Source organism: Pangasianodon hypophthalmus, chromosome 7 (genome assembly GCF_027358585.1).
Source record: "Pangasianodon hypophthalmus isolate fPanHyp1 chromosome 7, fPanHyp1.pri, whole genome shotgun sequence".
NCBI lineage: Eukaryota > Metazoa > Chordata > Actinopteri > Siluriformes > Pangasiidae > Pangasianodon > Pangasianodon hypophthalmus.
Genome location: NC_069716.1, coordinates 23,237,763 through 23,256,950, shown reverse-complemented (window position 1 = coordinate 23,256,950; position 19,188 = coordinate 23,237,763). Strand labels below are relative to the sequence as shown.

At 39.7% G+C, this 19,188-nt stretch overlaps 1 protein-coding gene across 10 annotated transcripts in view; it reads right to left on the bottom strand.

The window, feature by feature from the left end:
- Positions 1–19,188, bottom strand: part of magi2b (membrane associated guanylate kinase, WW and PDZ domain containing 2b) — a 123,361-nt gene that overhangs the window by 10,790 nt on the left and 93,383 nt on the right. For 7 of the 10 annotated variants that reach the window (XM_053235554.1, XM_053235555.1, XM_034305947.2 and 4 more), the window contains 8 exons: positions 15,407–15,438; positions 10,361–10,538; positions 8,569–8,604; positions 5,944–6,059; positions 5,297–5,492; positions 2,394–2,573; positions 1,983–2,168; positions 1,110–1,566 (listed from right to left, as the gene is read on the bottom strand). In XM_053235554.1, coding sequence (XP_053091529.1) covers positions 1,110–1,566; positions 1,983–2,168; positions 2,394–2,573; positions 5,297–5,492; positions 5,944–6,059; positions 8,569–8,604; positions 10,361–10,538; positions 15,407–15,438 — 1,381 coding nt within the window. The remainder of the gene's footprint in view (positions 1–1,109; positions 1,567–1,982; positions 2,169–2,393; positions 2,574–5,296; positions 5,493–5,943; positions 6,060–8,568; positions 8,605–10,360; positions 10,539–15,406; positions 15,439–19,188) is intronic. The other 3 variants (XM_034305949.2, XM_053235552.1, XM_053235556.1) reach the window with 1 other exon arrangement.

The window sequence follows — 19,188 nt, the reverse complement described above, 5'->3', positions numbered from 1 at the left end:
AAATAGACTCTCCCTAAGAGAGGTTTGATAATACACTTTATGTGTTCATTAATTTTCTATAACAGCAGCTCTGACAGTAGTTCTGGCTAGGTTTATATTAGGTTTATATTAATGCGCTTGTTCTAATATGTTACTGTTTCTACAGTTACAGCTCATTCGCAGGGACTTGTATGGCGGACACGCCACATAATCCCAGCCTAATAATAAATGGATTAAGAAAACATGTTGTTATTTAACAAAAACATATAATCATTGATATGGCAAAGTTTTCTGTTACATTTATGACAGTAGTAGTAGAAGTTTTCTGACAGATGAGTTTGTGTATTTCTGTTTCTCGGTAACATGACTTTTTTTTTTTGTTATTTTTATTATCTTCAAGAAATAGAAAAAAGAGAGGCTATCGAGGGAACAACTGTTTAAAGCTGTTATAATGCAAGTGATAACAGGACCTAACTTGTCTCACGGACATTCTATATACAGTTAAAAACTATATACAGTTAAAAAGTATGATGTGTTGTTCATTAATAAATTAAACACTGTAATTGAGAAATAACACAATCTGCAACGTGCTGTTAAAGGAAAATAATCAACTTCAGGGTGGTAGCATATCACACCATCCTAGCATGGATTATTTTCCTATGATATCACAGTCCCTCAGGTGTTAGTCCTTACTTGAAAACAAAGGAAATTAGTGTCTTTTTACAGTCTTTTTATTATATTTATTCATTCTAATCATTTTTTCTTATATAAGAAAACACTTAGATTGTGCAGGGTAGCTTTAAAATCTATTTTCCTCACGTGGCTTAAGACGAACCTTTGCACTATATATGTAATGTGTTGCGCAATAATGTAATATAATGTAATATAATGTAATATAATTACACACTGACACAAAAAAAAGTCTGGCTAATAGAATGATGACTCATGGTAATTTTTTTTTCCTTATTGCTTTAGTTATGTGTGACCCCCTTTTAATTGCCAACGTAGGTCTGTTCTATTTACTGTATATTTTCGTTTCAATATTCAGGATTCTTCTATATACTGATTGGCAGGTGTGTAGTGCGTGACTCTGGCCTCTCACTCCCCCATGAGAGTGTGATACACTGTACCTGCTGTCATGGAGGTAGAGCTGTGGTGGCACTGCGACTGGCACCCCACCCATGGTGGTAAGCTGAACAGCTGGGACACCCGGGATCACCGGGATTCCTTGAACAACCGGGACACCCGAAACAACCGGGACGGCTTGAACGGTTGGTACAGGGACACTCTGATCCCCAGCCGGTCCTGCCTGACTCACCATCAGGCCTGAGTGCACTGCCTCAAGGCTGGGCTGACTAGCGGGCTGGTTGGCCTGAGTCACCGGTGTGGTGCTCTGTGCTCCTGCAGGACTTGGCTCCATTCGCTGGGGGCTGGATTGTGTGGTGGCGGGGCTCGGGTGGGGGGCTGGGGGGCTTGGGTTGGCCACGCTGGGACTCGGCTGACTTGCAGAGGTTGAAGGGCTCTGCTTCTGAACCACCAGGGGGCTCTGTTTCTCTGAGGTAGGGCCAGAGTGGGGGCCATTTACATCTGTCAAGCGAAAAGAATGAGCAAGTAAAATGCAGCTTAAAAACAAGAATAGTCAACAAATGCATTTTCGCTGACTAGCAGTACATGAAGAAAACAAATGAACAGCAATCAAGGGAGACAGAGGAGGCAGACCATTAGCACAGGCTGTCTACAGGTGGTTTGATATTATATAAGAGTAGAGCTGCTCAATATACGAGCACTATAACAAGCTTGTGCAAGATTCTAAATAAGAATTCTGTGAATGTTGGGATACATCATGACATTAAGGAAATGAATGAAAGCCAAACTTAATTAGTGACCCATAACAGTGCAAGTCAAAGGCTATATGATCACAATATGCTACTTTTCATCCCTACATCAGAGAGAATAACAGTGCTCAGAAAAAATCCTAAACATTGCAAAATGTTCTGTCTAACCTTCCTCGGGGATGATGTGCAGAGTAACAGTGAGTCCTGCATCTTTGATCAGCTTCACAATGTCAGCATGAGGCATGTTGATAATAGACTGATTGTTGACAGCCATGATGCGGTCGCCAACCTTCAGCTTCCCGCAGCGGTCAGCCGGACTACCCTCGATTATGCGGCCGATTTTGTGTGGCACAGCTAAAATTAAGCGTGCAAGATCAGTTTTACTTCAGACAGTAACAATGTACACATGGAGTATATGCAATCACTTAACTGAGTGAAGCCAACTAGAGTTCAGACACTAAGCAGAAATTCTGTTACACTCTGATCTATCAAAATTTAGGGTTATGGTTTGCACTTTAAACCAAAAAATGAGTGCTGTATGTCTCGCTAAGCAAGTGAAAGAAGGAAACAGAGACTAACAGATTGTGGTGGTGTTCTCCGGTCTGTTCAGGGAGCTGATGATGACGAAGCCGAAGCCTTCAGTCTCTTTGCGGTGGATGACTACATCAGTGGTGGGCGGCAGGTTGACTGGACACACTCCTCGGCCTCGGGGAGAGCTGCTCTGATTGGCTGCTGATCCGTTCTCTCCACAGGGCTGGCCTGCAGGGGGCAGCAGTTACAGTCTGAGTCACTGCTTAATATAGGCTTTAGCTTACCAAACACAGGGAAAGCTATGTTGTTCTGACCAGAGACAGGATGGCTGACCAATTAAAGAGTCATCAACTGTCAATGAATGAACCCACAATTCTGTTTATCTTTCAGCACTGAAGTGACGCTCAAATGTTTGGTTTTTAAATGTGGCATCTGCTGAACATTTGGCTCCACCAGCTTGCCATTTTGGTGAGGCTAATATGTACTTAATATACATTAGCCCTAGGTTAATACATATTAATTATCCATTAGCCTTCCAGACACATTAGTAGACACTTAATAGATTGAGCTGGCAGCAGGACTCATGATGGCTACACTGAGTACCGCATAAGTGTCCAACCAAAACCACAAAAACTGCCCTCCTTGACCGAAAAGCTGTACACAATAGCATCTTAATTCTCAGAGCCTGCAGTACTACTGACACTGGATGCTAATATAGTGCTCTGCTGGCTTTTTTGATGGTAAACATTTTAGACTGAATCTCTCTCACACTCACAGGGCAGCACTTTTATCTGTTCATGTGTGTTCATATGTGTACAATAAATTCACCAGTGGTTTCTGTTTATTCCCGTTTAAGTGTTTCTATTTTAGAAAGAGAACATTAGAAATTGAACAGTTCTGCTCCAAAGCAGCTCCGATTCAGATGCAGTCAGATATTTCAATTTTGGTAATATTCTTGCAGAAACTTCTTGTCATCCAGGTAATTTACAGGGGCTTAGTCTTACTAAAAAGTCTACACAACTAGATTTGAGTTTTAATCAGTTCACTGATTGATGAGAAACTTCCAGAAACATAAAATATTTAACATCCTGCCAGTTTACCCTGCTGCTTTCCTAACGATTAACCTGCAGTGCTAATTTCCCCATGGTTGTTTATTCAGTCTTAGATAAAATTAACTTTAAAATGTAGTCAATGTTTATGTATATAGATTCCTTTTAATCTAATTTGCTGAACTAAAATGTGCACATTTGTCAAGCTGTAAGAGAAGAAACTGTATATAAAAAAGTTCAAGAACATATTCATAATAAAATACTGCTGCACACTGCAAAATAGTTTAAAGGGTATAATATATTAAGGTAGTTAATGTATCCTGCCTTTACAAAATATCCACTCAATATAGGAAAACATCTGAAAAATAGTCTCAGTTAAGTTAGTTTAGTTTTGTTTTGGCATAAAATGTCTGGCAAATAGATGTAAACGTGACTCAAATCAGTAAATAAAACTCTGTCAAAAAACATATAGGAATTGATCAGAGCAGTGCAGGGCAATAAAAATCAAAAGGAAAGGCAGAAGCAAAAGGTCAAAAACAAGCAGCTGCGAATTTGAATAGAGAGTCAAAGGGAAGTTATACTCTCTCTAACCAATCATGGGCATCTGTGAGCTCGTGTATGCAGAAGAGGGCAAATAGTGCTTTCCTTTACGTGTGTTACGCTGCCCTGTAACGCAGCAAGAGCAACAGTTTTAAAAAGATGCACTGGCTGGATTCATGTGTCTCAGGGGAAGCACGTGTTAGCCTTCCCACCCACTAGTTGTTGCGTGATGGGGAACACAAGCTAGTGAGTGGGAATTGGGAAATGATCAAATTGGGAAGATGATGGGAAAAACAGCAAAAACAAAAACCAGGAATAACAAATCGAAATCAACATTTAGATGAGTTCTACAGGCAGGTAAGTGAGAGTGAGCTAATTCGTGGTGGCTTCAAGATTTATGGTGGATTTTCAAAATTTAATTTAACTTCACTGCACACTTCATCAGTCCTAATCACACACAAACAGTCTCTTTCATTTGTGCTGCTGTTTTTGTGCTGCTCAGACTGCATAAATAAACCAGACTCTTTTGGAGCAATCTAGAAACTGATGAGGTGCTGAATGATGGCACAGGTTATACAAGGCAAAGACTGGGTTCTAAAAAGAGGACTGTGAAGTGGTGTGTTTACGGTGCAAATCAGTATAAGCAAGCAGAAATATTTTTATTCCTTTTCTGATGATATGGATTGCATAAGAGTTCTAAAGTGTCAGTAACATCCTTGTAATAATCCTTTGCTATATTTACATCAACTATCATCAACAACCTGAATTAATTTTTTAACTGCTTTTTATTGTTATGGTTGACAGCATTTACAGTCTCTCCATCAAAAGCATTTTCATCAATAAATTAATGTGAAGTTAACCCCTTAACATCCTTGCTTATTAGCCAGTTACTGATCTTAAAGCATATTATTTAGGAACTACCATAAATTATTTAGTGGCTGCACAGAAACGAATAGAAAATGAATGTAGGTACAACAGTGAGTAATGTATGTCTGGACCTACCATTAGAGCCTGAGACTTTAAGAGGTTAACACTGATGTCATGTCCATCTCATGACCTCAATGGTGTCAATCACACACTGTTTAAATAAATCAGTAGAACCGACGGCAGCCTTCTTTGAGATTACCACATAAGTCCAGTCACCTACAGTTACTCAGGTTAGAGAGCACATCTGCCCCTGGAGACGGAAATTCTGCTCTTCTGCTCTTAGCACTAGCTACTGTGTCAGTGCATGCATTAATATTTATTTAGACTTGCCTCTTAGCATGTTGTGAAATGCAATGCAGTTGCATTTTTTTTCATGAATTATTCGTGAATTATTAAACAGGTGTATGATTCAGTCTGATGCTGTGTGGAACTCACCGGGATGAGGCACAACTCTGCGTCTCACAGTAAGCGTCACTTGGCCGTTGCGTGCCGCTGCATGCATGAGGTCGATGACGTAGCTGTGCGGTCGACCCGCCACCGGCATTCTGTCCACAGACACCAGCTCGTCACCCGGGCGCAGACGCCCATCCCGCTCTGCCGGGCTGTTCTCGATAATCGCTCCAATTACGATCTGTGACAGTTAATTAGAGGCGATCATATATTAATATGAAGGCAACAGGGCTTTATGTTACTATGAAGCAAACACAGTGAAGTGGCATGAAGAAGCAGCAGTTTGTTTGTAGACCCCAGACGGTCCCTTATTGCTAATTTGTTTGTAGGCTTTATCTGGAGTGCTAGTCACAGCTAGATTAAAAGGTGCAACTGAGTGGGCAGCTCTGCCCACGATAACAAGCAATTATTATGCAGCAAGAAGTGCTGAAGATGACAAGCTAAGCTCTGTCCTGCCAAGAGACAGCAAAGGAAAGCAGTTCAGCTTCCAACAATTGCTTGTTGTTCTGGTATAATTCAGCCTGCTCATTAAAGCTCATATCTGAACTTCTATCTGATTTTCTCTGTCTCGTTTCCTGAGCTGGAATGAGGAAAACGGATTGCTGGGATCTCCTCGGTTGCCCCATACGAGCCTTGTCACGAGCCTCCGGACTCACAGCCTGCACCGCCTCGTCTCCTCCGAGGATGCGGAAGCCGAAGCCCGTCTTCTCTCTCAGCAGGTGAACTTCTACCTCCTGGTACTCCACACCTGAAGAAACAGAAGAGCTACGTTCATAAACAGCCTGAAATCTTTTAAAATTTCAAATTGAATAAATGAAGAGATTTAGGACAAGCCAAATTAAATGTCTATCCAGATTGGGTTAATCTGTTCATTTGAGAAACAATCACCATGGAAACATCTCAATGTTTGATGTTCCCAACTGGAATTTTTGACACAAACAACATTGTGCTTGCAAAAAAAATGTAATTGGAGAAAAATAATTGATCGATCCTAAACTCAGGGTATTGTTTGTGCATGTTCTCCCTGTGTCTCAGGGGATTTCCTCTGGGTTCTCTGGTTTCCTCCCACCTCCCAAAAACATGCCTGTAGCTAAACTGGCTACGCTAACTATGCTACACCCCTAGGTGTTACTGAGTGTGTGCATGATGCCCTGCAATGGACTGGTGTCCCATCCAGAGTGTATTCCCACCTAACACTCACTGTTCCTGGCATAGGATCCAGATCTACTGCAACCCTAACCAGGATTCAGTGGTTTCTGAAGATGGATGAATGAATGATTTAAAATAATTGTGACTATTATTCAGTAGCAGTTATACCGTGTTTTGCTGACAGCTTGACATGTTCTTGTATTAATGTTGACACTAAACGCTGTGTCACATATATTTGGTCTGGATTTTATATATACAGTGGGGTCCAAAAGTCTGACCACACTGACAATCTGGATTTTTTTTTTTTTTTCATTTAAAATTGGAAGTAAGCAGCAGGTTTTAGAATTTTTGATATACTTTAAACTAAGAAAGTAAATGTTCAATATCTTAAATATATAATATTCAAGAAACTGCACTATTTCTAGGTCCCTATTTAAAAGTAAGCAAATTTGTGACATTGAGCATGTTAACTGCTTTGTACAAAAAGTCAGATTTTTCTCATGCTTAATCTCTTCTACTGAAGTGTGTTCAGATAACAATCTAAAGGACTTGATCTAAAATGGATCATAAAGTTTTGCACAAACTTGTGGAGTACATGCCAGCTCAAGTGCTCACTGTCAGTAAAGCAAAAAAGGGGACAAACCAAATACTAAGAAACTCTGACATTCATGTAAATATTTCAAAGAATCTACTTTTCACTCATGTTGTTGCCAGTAATATAATTTGTAATGACATTTGTTGTATTAAATTAGAAAAGAAGACTCAGACTTTTGGGCCCCACTGTATGGACACCTGACCATCACACCCATATGTGCTTTTTTCCCATGCCAGCTTTAATTCCCATCTGCTGTTATAATAACCACTCCACTCTTCGGGGAAGGCTTTCCACTAGAGTTTGTAGTGTGGCTGTGGGAATTTGTGCTCTTTCCCCCCAAAAACCATTAGTGAAATCAGGCACTGATGTCTGGTGAGGAGGCCTGGGGTGCAGTCAGCATTTCAATTCAAAGGTGTTCAGTGGGGTTGAGGTCAGGGCTCTGTGCAGGCCACACCAGTGTTCCACTCCAACCCTGGCAACCCATGTGTGATTGTCAGGTGTCCACACTTTTGACCATATAGTGTGTACATAAAAACCCCACGGTCATAGAAATATACTAATGTGGTGATGGAGTGTGAATACAGATACTGAAACACCAACCCCTGCACTCGCTTTACCACAAACCAGACGTAAGAAACAAAACACGTAGCTGCACATATTTCTGTCAGTATACACAACTATGGCCTGAACCACAAATTGTAAAAAAAAAAAAAAATTGCTGTAGTTATTTCAACTTAACATCTCATTATGTCAAAATATTATGTCATTGTTCCCATTTAATAACTTGTTATTTGCAGATATTCTAGCATATCAACTTACTAGCTTGCTATTATGACTTAATAATTCAATATTTTCATTTACTAACTCATTATTTCAAGCTATTATGTCTTTACTTCCACTTTATAACTTTATTTAATTTCAACTCAATGTCTCCTAATACCTCATTAATATCTCGTTATTTCAATGAGATATTTGGCTTAATAGCTCATTACGTTGAGTTATAATCTCCTTATTTCAACATATTATCTTATGTCGACTTAATATTTAACACCCCACAATCTATCAATAAGACTACTTTATTGAAAATTAGATTATAATTCTTATACTGCAAGTTCTCTCTCAGATAGTAAATAAGTCAAAGGTTGCTTTATTTACTGAAATTCATTTGACACATATACGTCTAATGTATGTCTAACGTCTAATCAGACAACCCCCGAAGCCAGTCAGAGAAAAAAGATCCCAGCAGTACAAGTCATGCATTTGAAAATCATTAATAATTCATTTTGCTTCATTCTGTGTACATACAGTATGTAGGTCACCTGACACAGTACACACAGCAGTGCTTAATCTTATGATGTAGTACTGAGCAGTCACGCTGTTACATATGTAGATAAATACAGCCCTGATATCCACTGGGAGAATAACATAGACAGATGTATAAGCTATTGAATATGAAACAACCAGGCATACACGCCATAACATGGAAAAACAAACTGCTGCATAATGGACTTGCCTGTAGAGTCAGTCAGCGTTCGTGGTGGGCCAGGCTCTGGAAGAAAAATAACATGGAGATCATAATCAGAGAGGCTTTATAAGCCTAAATGGTGCTTGTGTGTGGATGAATAGTGTAGATTGGTATTCATTCACATGTGATTACAGTCAAATGTGTGTCTTTGTGTGTTTGTGTGTGTTAGTGTGTGTGTGTGTGTGTGTGTGTTTCTGGTTAGGTAATATGAGAATGACCATTTCATAGCATGAAGAATAGCATGCTGTAATGACCTTGGCATATGATATACTGAAGGCCAGGTCTGCCAGTGAAGCAGTGAATTTAAAGAACTGCTAAAACAATTAAAGCTTTTAGTCAACAACTATTAGTGCTGTTAGGTCACTGGGTGTATTTTTGCTTTCTGTGTCTCTCTTTCCATCCCTACCTTTCTCTACTACCTGTTTAGAATTACCCATAAGAGAACCAGATGTGACGAGGGGATTGACAGATCAGGAATGACGTCATCACATTAGAAGAATATAAAAGTGAGACTGCCAGGGAGTCCCAGCTAACGGCCTTTTTTTTTTCTTTGCTCCTTATAATACAACATGACCCTAGCCTTTGTACAGCTAAATGTCAGATCTTGAACTTTGTATGCTTAAGTGGGCTCCTCAGGAGCGCAACAAAAAAAAGCGTCCAGTGATCGCAAGTTTGAGTCATTGTGATTCCACAGCCATCCATGGTCGGGAGATCAAGGAAGCAAAATTGGCCATGCTCTCTTGGTGGGTCGAATGGCATACTTTCATTCCCCTGTCAGTCACAGTGACACTAGCAAATGGTAGTCATCTTTGAGCTTATGTATGTGGAAGAGGGCTGATAGCGCTTTCGACCAAGCGTGTTACGCTGCTCTATGGAGCAGCACGAGCAGCAGTTTGAAAGTTCTGGCTTCATGTCTCTCGGAGGAAGTACGTGATAGCCTTCACCTTACCCTGTTGATAGCTTTATACTAGTGTATTGTTGTTTATTGTTGTCCATGCTCACCTATACTTAACATATGTAAACATTTTATCAGCAGAGATCAGACATCCTAGTTACGCTCTGTAAACAGTGGATAATTGTGCCCTTTATAGCTGTCTGGAAACTGTATGTGTGAGTGCCTTTCTTTTGGAAATCCTGCCTTTTGTTTCCTGTTTTTGTTTGGGTTACGGAGAAAGAGAAGATATTATAGTTGTCTCCTTTTTGTTTGGACTAAGCAAGGTACTTAAAAAAATTCTTTTGCTTATTATTTTGATGTTACTCACCTTCTCTTTTGCTTATTATTTTGATGTCACTTCTCCGGCAACAAGCTTCTCTTCTATTATCCAGTGCATTTTGCATCAAAACGACAAAGCTGGTGTCTGGTTTCTTTGATTTACGATTACTATTTATGACCCTTGCTTTCCCACTTCCACACCAATCCCAATAATAACTTGTGTTTAGAGATGAACAAAAAGGCTTATTCAAATAAAAATAAACATAGCTCATATCTTTAAATGCATAACCCCTGTACTAGTGGAGCTGTTCTTCTAAAGAGCACAGTAACCTGATGCAGAAGTGACTGTGTCCTGAATACACAGACACACACACACACACACACACACACACACACACACACACACTACTCCTGCACATGATAAACTGTGCAGAGGTCAGCTCTGGGTCACACTAACTGCAGAACAGCATCTGAGTTCAGCTGTTTTAAAAGGTGAAGGTGCAGGGAGATGGAACGTCACCCTCACACCTCGAGAAAGCACTTCAGTCAAGAAGCCATGTGACTTACGCCTGCTCTCATATAAAGCTCGAGATTTCTCGTAGAGGTCGTAGGGGTCGGGTTTGCTGAGGTGAGCTCCGTCTGGGTCAGGGGCTGATGTGCAGTGGAGCGTTTGGCCCACGTGAGCAGCGGTGTGGGGGAGGCCGGGGGCTGAGAGGCCGGTCTGGGGGCTTCCCTGGGGGTCCCACTGCACACACACACACACACACACACACATAGGTTAGGTACAGTTATGTAGTCCATGCTATTATTCTTGATGCTGCAAACATGGCATTTTTTATTTTGCAGACTGTTCAGTAGAAACAAATATTGTGACATTAAATTAGCTTTTTTTTTCACTTCTTCTGCTAATTTTGCTTCACAATAATTTCAGCATTGGATATAAGGCACTTCTATATAAAAATATAGAAAATAAAACACAAATACAGTAAACTAATAGCAACTGAAATCAAATATGTGGCACAAATTACAAAAAAATGTTTGAACAATTATGAAATTATTCGCTTTATTAACCAAATTTGTTTTCACATAAGAGGAGTTTGTCCTGCTGAGCACCTGCACATGTATTTAAACAGATTCATTTTTAAAAGCATGCAAATTGATTTTAACAGCTGCAGTGGGTTCAATAAGCAGAAAAGCTAAAAATTCCTGATCATTTTTAATAAACAGACTTGATGTTTATTTAGCTGAAGCTGCACGAATGCTGAGTTGCGTTCAGCTCGGATTCCACTTGTATTAGGAAAAGCAGGAAAAGCGCAATGAAACATCACTCAGTGTCGGATTTCTAACTACTGAACTCAACAACCCTGACTTCACAGAGAGGCTTTAATGTGATGTCACACTCACATGGCTGCATGCAGGGAGATTTATACCACTAATGGTAAATACAAAGATAAAATATTCATCTTAAGCTAATTTTTGGGTTAATGAATTAAAATGCAGAGTTGAATCAAAGTTAATAATAATAATATATATAACTTGAGAGGTTAATCACAAAATGGAGCATTTGTTTAGTCAGCAAGTGTAGCTGTTTAACAAGTAACAATATCATTTTAAGATTCAATAATGGGGGGCACAGCGGCTTAGTGGTTAGCTCTGTAGCCTAGCACCTCTGGGGTTTGGGGTTTGAATCCTGCCTCTGCCCTGTGTACGCAAAGTTTGCATATTCTCCCTGTGCTTCAGGGGCTTCCTCCGGGTACTCCAGTTTCCTCCTCCAGTCCAAAGACATGTGTTAAAGGCTGACTGGCATTTCCAAACTGTTGTGTGTGATTGTGCCCTGAAATGGGCTGGCACCCTGTCCAGGGCGTCCCCCACCTTGTGCCCCAACCCCCTGGGATAGGCATGGATGGATTCAATAATGACATACAGAGCTTTCAGCTGTGGATATTAATTTAAACTGTAGTGTAAATTGTTATTCAGATGCATCTCTTTTTTTGGATGAGGGAAGGTCAGACATTATTTTTTCCATATCCAAACCCTGGAACCTTGAGATCAGAAGTCAGTAACATCAAGAACTTTACACATCTGACTTGGTTGGAATGCAGCATTAGCCTCACCTCATTTCTTTTTTCATATATAAATCTCATATCTAATGGGCTCCTGGCAGACAAAGAGAAGGAGAGAATATCAACGTTTCAGAGATAACGGTGATAAAAAAGAAATGCTGGTATCCATAAAAAATGTTCATTTTCTTCATAATTGATAAATGCAGAAGAACACTGCAAGTTAAAAGTATTTTCCTGTGTGTTGCCTTACATTTTAATGCTTACAAGTCTATGATGGCTCCTGTGCCATGAATGATCACGTCTTACATACTGTTTATTCATTTAGAATTGATTCGGCATAGACATTTACTATAAATTTCATTTTCTCGCAAAGATATGTGACACAAAAAAACACGACTGCAAATCTGCTTGTACAGTCATGCTTTAGCAGCAAAAACAATATACTTTTGTTATTTCAAAGAAGACCTTCATACCAATCATAAATCACGTGTGTGTGCTTTATCACCCTATCTGTGCTGTAAAGCACCACATACAGTATCTACTGGCATGTTTATTAACTAGGTATAAAAAATGGGTTTAGACCTATGAGGGTTAATGACTATTAGCGCCACAGACAAACCACAAAGGTACAGAATAGCTATTAACGTGTCCAGGCAAAGACCTAAATTGTGTTATGTATTTAATGATGTATTAACTGGCTGCTCTCAGATCCAAATTGGACTCTAAATGGTGCTTAAATGGCGGTGCAGTTGGAGGGGGAAACCACTTAAGCCTATAGATAAAATACTAGCATCAATTGCAAGAGAAATATACAGTGTGTGCTATTAGTGCTTAATTAAAACAATCAAGATACACTAGATCAATGGGTTTTTTTTTTCAATTAGATCTAGGTTATTTTCAAGTCAAACTCAAATAAATCAACTGATCAAATCATTGCTTGACGTTTGACCAAACATATACAGGTTGTTCAAAATCTTTGGACTGGCAGTGTGTTTTAAAAGCGTTCTCTCTACTCGGTGCAATACCGCTGTTTATCTAGCAGGCAGAGCAGAATTTGAAATATCTGAATCTCAGCCTGTGCAGCAGCAGATGATTCACTAATATTTAAATGCAGTGCACACAAAGCAGCTCCAGACAACAGTACACAGGCATAACACGTTATTGCATCATTTCCCATGCACACAGAAGTGAATTTTCTTCTTTTTTTGTTGGTAAAATATGCCACAAAATATCCACATATACGTTTCTGTGTGTGTAAAAGTGACAGCAAGTTGACTAGAGTGCATTCAGTGCATGGTAAAGACGAACCAGTTCATTATTCCTGTGCTCTCGCTCTCTGTTCCTCTGCTCTGAGAGAGCTGGCTGTCCCTGCGGGAGATGGATTGAGTACTGAAAGAGTGTGTGAAGTGTGGCAGGAGAGCAGCAGTGCCACAGTCTGATGCCTCAGGCACGACGGATCTCAGTGGATACCTGTTAGCTTTTCACTCCAGGTCTGTCTGCCTGCTAATGCCGCTCACACCGAGATCCAAAGAAGCCAAGACGAGGTTCCCCTAAATCTCGGCACCCAATGTTAGAGTGGCTTAGTCTTTGTTTAACACAAAAGCAAATGGTAAAAAAAATCCTGATCCTTGTTGTACAAAAGATCCTACAAAGTAGACGGTGGGAATTTCTAATTTCTATTTCTATCACAATTCGATGATCCAAATTTATACACTGTGGTTATACACTGTGATACACTGTTACACAGTGGGAGATTTTTTACAATGTGACCGCTCGTTTCTTTTTAAAACAATATTATTTTCATCTGTCATGAAAAATAAGGCTTTAATGTATTTCCATTAAAACTATTTACAATAAATTCACTATCTGAATACTATTTGAACTCAGATAACAGGTGATATGATGCTGACGATATAATATCGAGATTGTGATTGTCACGATACACTTTTCTGAAATATATTGGTATCATGACATCTTTTTAATAATTACAAACTAAATGGAAATAAATGGAAGCAGTTTACTTTTTTGCCAACAGTTTGTTAGCTAAATTATACACTCACCGTCCACTTTATTAGGAACACCTGCACACCTGCACATTCATGCAGTTATCTAATCAGCCAATCACGTGGCAGCAGTACAATGCATAAATTGTGCATTAAATTATGTGTCATGTTCATAACAACGATGAGTGATAACATAGAATATGTGCATTAATATACAGTTGCAGCCAACATGACTGTCTGAGCTTCTGCTACAGAAACACCTTCTGACCAATCAGAATTGAGAACTCAACAGCGCTGATAAAATATATTTATATAAGTAAATACATACTTTTATATATTATGTACATATTAAAGTAATTTTACACATAAGCAACATGAACCTTGATTGAAGTTTCGGACAGTCTTTAACCTGAAAGGTTTCATGTTTGGTACGATTGTCATTTTTCATATTTCAAGTCTACATAAAAATCGGATTATGTCATTTCGATTACCAGTGAAAAATCTTTCATGAGCAAAAATATGACACATCTAAGAATCAAATATTTTTTCCAACCATAGTATAAGTTTGTTTTTTGCAACATAGTCTTGGATTCTGGATGAGTCATGAAGTCGATGATAAAATATTGGAGTATACTACGCCATAACCCGTATCACAGCGTGATGAGGGCCGAAAATCACAATGAGACAGTTCTCGTTTTTAGATTCAGTCGGGATCCGGCGCTGACAAAAGCTTGTTCATGGTCTGGCAAAGCAATTCGCCTTCTGTGACAGCATGATGAAACAGCGAGATCTCAGGGACCAGGGTGCAGGAATATCAATTGAGAATGAGAATCTGCATAATCGTCGGACTTGGAATCATTTCTCTTCAAGACAAATGCGTTTTGCCTTCACACACACACACACACACAAACAAACCTCATCTTCAGTTACAGGTCTTTGTTTTCTAACACAGGGACATGGGAGACACGCTGAATTGGCAGACCACCCGTGGCGACTGCATTATGGTGTCTGTCGCTTTGTTCTTTTATCTTTCCCCATTTATGACACTCGGTGATGCAGTGGCCATGGACTGGGACTTACCTGATGTGCAGCAATATTACTTTAATGCAAATCTGCACTTGCCACTCTCTGAGAAAGGGTAAAAGTAAGATTAGGCTTCGGGGAAGAGTAGACGGTGTTAGATCAGTGCTAAAGGCCAACCTCCACTGGCAGCCAGATCCTATTATACTACACAAAGATGTGATTTGATCCTTTACCCCATGAGGCTTTCAGATCTTTCAGCACTGTCACTGCAGATAGGAAAGGAAAGGAATAATATCTGTATTTGTATTCCAGTGCTATTATGTGTCTCGTGGAGATATATTTATATGTCATGTAACCACAGTACCTCATTTTAAAATGATGCTCCTCCAAAAACCAGTTCCAATTTCTGATTATTCCCATCAGTAATGTATGATAGCTATACTTATTCACAACAACTAAATATTACACATCAAACATCAGACCACACAGAGATACTGAGAAGTAGATATTTCAGATCTGTTTACCTGTTTGGCACCATCCCAAGAAGAGAAGTGTCCTAACAAAGAGAAGAGAGAAGAGAAAAAGAGATTAAATCACAATCCATTCCCAAACTGTCACTTTCATCATCGGCAAATGATGATGAGTCAAGTTTATTTGTGAGATAATTACATCATAAGCTTCAGCCCAGGCCCACGATTGTAATTAAAGGCATGCACTGGTACTGATGCAGGTGCTTCATTTTTTCGTACTCGTAAAAAAACGCCTTAAATCCAACAACCAATTCCTTGTGATACTATGTGATGTAAGCCCAGTGTACAATTCTGCACTAATGAACAGACGACATGAAATGACAGCGATCTGGACCTATTTCACTATTAGCTCAGTGCTCAGTGAAAATATCAACAGGAGGGACAACAGCATCTTCCTACAATACAAGCAACCTGATAAAACACCTTAAACATGAAGCTCAGCACTAGCAGCACACTCCAGTAACCAACACTGCCTAGGTGAGAAAAATGTCTAGAGGCAACACTAGGTGAGTAAAAATAAAAAAACACAGCCCTTACCCAGTATGCTTTGCTTGACTATCAGCTACTATCAGTGATTGACAAGGAGAGCTTCTGATGCAACAAAGACAATGAAATGTACTTTACTAATAGCTGTACAATAAAACCCTGCAACCCTACTCAATCCAAGATAATTAATGTATCTAGCAAATGCTCTTAATTTAAATTCTACTGGACTATATGGCCAAAAGTATGTGGACACCTGATCATCACACCCATATGTGGTTCTTCCCCAAACTGTTGCTACAAAGTCTGAAGCACACAAGTGTATAGGATGTCTTTGTATGCTGTAGCATTACGACTTCCCTTCAGAGACCCAAACCTGTTCCAGCATGACAATGTCCCTGTGCACAAAGCGAGCTCCATGAAAACATAGTTTGTCAAGTTTGGAGTGGAAGAACTCGAGTGTCCTGCACAGAGTCCTGACCTCAACCCCACTGACCACTTGTGGGATGAACTGAAACACCATCTGAGCTCCAGGTCTCCTCGCCTGATACCAGTGCCTGATCTCACTAATGCTCTTGTGGCTACATGGATACAAATCCCTACAGCCACAATCCAAAATCTAGTGGAAAGCCTTCCCTGAAGAGTGGAGGTTATTATAACAGTAAAGGGGGACTAAATCTGGAATGGGATATTCAACAAGCACATACGGGTGTGATGGTCAGCTGTCCAAAAACTTTTCACCATACAGTGTAGCTAACATCAGAAGAACTAACCTCCACTGGAAATTGATTACACTGAATTAAAATATAAAATTATTAATAATAAATAAGAAGGAGTTTTTTGCAGTGTAGTATATGTGTATGGGCATACTTGTGTGCTTTTCAAGGCCACAATTTACACCATGAAAATGTTCTGTGATGCCCTTATTGATTAATACTAAATGGTTAGTACTCATTCCAGTATGAGTATCAGTATCATCCTGTACCAAAAACATGGATTTGTGCTCGTACTTGGCCTAAAAAACGGCATTCTTGCATCCCTAGCAGTTCCACTGTCATCCACAGATTTACTGAATCATACACACAGAGCATACACAACACACTTCAGGTTTAGAGAGCAGCATTCTTCAAGGTTACAATGATTTACTGCAAATCAATCCCAATATATGCAGCAGAATCAGAATCCAATAAAGGAAAAGCCAGAGAAATTGAGCCACATGCTGTATGACAGAATGAAGAGAGTAAACAGAACGGAGAGGAATCAGAGAGTTTTGTCCACTTCAGACGATGTGAGGCAGCTGATCAGTATGGACAGTTATGTGCGCTACAGAAAGACAAAACAAAACTGTGAAATCTCAGCTCCCTCGGGACAGGGCATCTGTCAGTTCAGTGGCGCTGCGAAGTGAGGTTTAGTGCAGACACTACTTGATCAAAAACTGACATCAGACATAACACATCGCTGAAGTGAATTAAGATCACTTTAAAAGGAAATATACAGTTCTGTGCTAAAATATGGACAAACGCAAATTAGTTAGAAGTGACTATGTACAAAAGTACAGTACAGGCACAAGCTTTTTCCCCAGGTACAAACTGTAATGGAAAAAATATAAAGTTACATCCTTAAACCTTAAAGTAGCCCCATGTATGTTTAAAAAATCGATGTGGATTAAAAATATGCTTTTATTTTTGAATGTTAGAAATCACAGATGCGCCAGTATCGGTATCGGCAGCTGGCCTGAAAACTCTGAATTTGACTGGATGTGACCTGTTTTCTGATTTGACAGGAACATGTTTGATGTTGACTGTCACCACACAGATCTTACATGTGAACATACTGTAGAACACACCTCCATCTGATGTTTTGCATGATTTACAAACAGGAGATTTCACAGAGTCGGTTACTAAGAGGATGTCAGTGTCGGCTCAGTATCTGATATCACTCAAAAGCCCTGATATTCAAATTGTATCAAAAATGAAGAAGTGGGATCAGTGTATCACTGCAAGAAACTACTTAAAGCTGAACATCACTGCACTTTTCTATTAATATGGTCATGAATATTCATGAATATGCAAATTACGAATGCCCCATGTCCTACTATCATCCCAGATTAGCTAGCTCACATTGGTCACAGGATCTGAGTCCTAATTTGCACAGCCATACTGTCAACAATTTATTTATCAGCAAATTTGACAAAATATAATGCTTAATAACCACAATTTTGTTCACTAGCATTACCTAACTTAGCAAACAGGGTCTGTAGTTCATCCTGCAAACATTTGCATATCAGATGTGATGAGTAAAGCACATGAGTACTGAGTACTGAGAAAGTCTGTATGTACGTAATAAATTTCAATTTAAAATTTATCGCTATGTTGGGGGGGCATGGTGGCTTAATGGCTTAGTGGTTAGCATGTTTGTCGCACACCTCCAGGGTTGGGGGTTTGATTCCTGCCTTCTGACCTGTGTGTGCTGAGTTTGCATGTTCTCCCCGTGCTTCGGGGGTTTCCTCCAGGCACTCCGGTTTCCTCCCCCCAGCCCAAAGACATGCATTGTAGGCTGATTGGCATTTCTAAATTGCCCGTAGTGTGTGTGCGATTGTGTGTAAGTGTGTGTGTGTGATTGTGCCCTGCAGTGGGTTGGCACCCCGTCCAGGGTGTCCCCCACCTTGTGCCCTGAGTCCCCTGGGATAGGCTACAGGCTCCCCACGACCCTGTGTAGGATAAGTGGTATAGAAAATGGATGAATGGATGGATGGATTTATCACTATGGTAAAAAATTTACCCAAATCCCAATGTAATTACAATCAGCCAAGAAGAGTTTAGTGTTTAAAAAGAAATCATAATTTAATGTTCAACTATTATCCAAATTTTGTGGCCCTAATTTATTAAGATCCAAAATAACAAATGCTAATTTGCATGTATAATGGGATCAATAGTGTGTGTGTGCTACGGCTGATTTACAAAGAATAATTGCATGAATTACATTATGTGTAAAGTCAGATGAGGAGAAGGTACGTGTGAATGATGCCCTTTTCACAGTCTCTCTTTGAATGCTGCTGGCATCACAGGTGTGAATACACAGCGAATATCTAATATGGCTTAGTAAATACTATAATATTGTCTTCAATTGACAGAAACAGGCATCTGGAAATTTAATACATGCTCTCTGGATTTATTAACCTGCAAACATACACGCTGTCCCTAAAGTGGGTTTCAGGTTTACTAAGTCAATGCAGGTGCTAAATCAGTCGATTTGCATTGACACTGCCCTGTATTTTGCAAATTTAGGTAGAC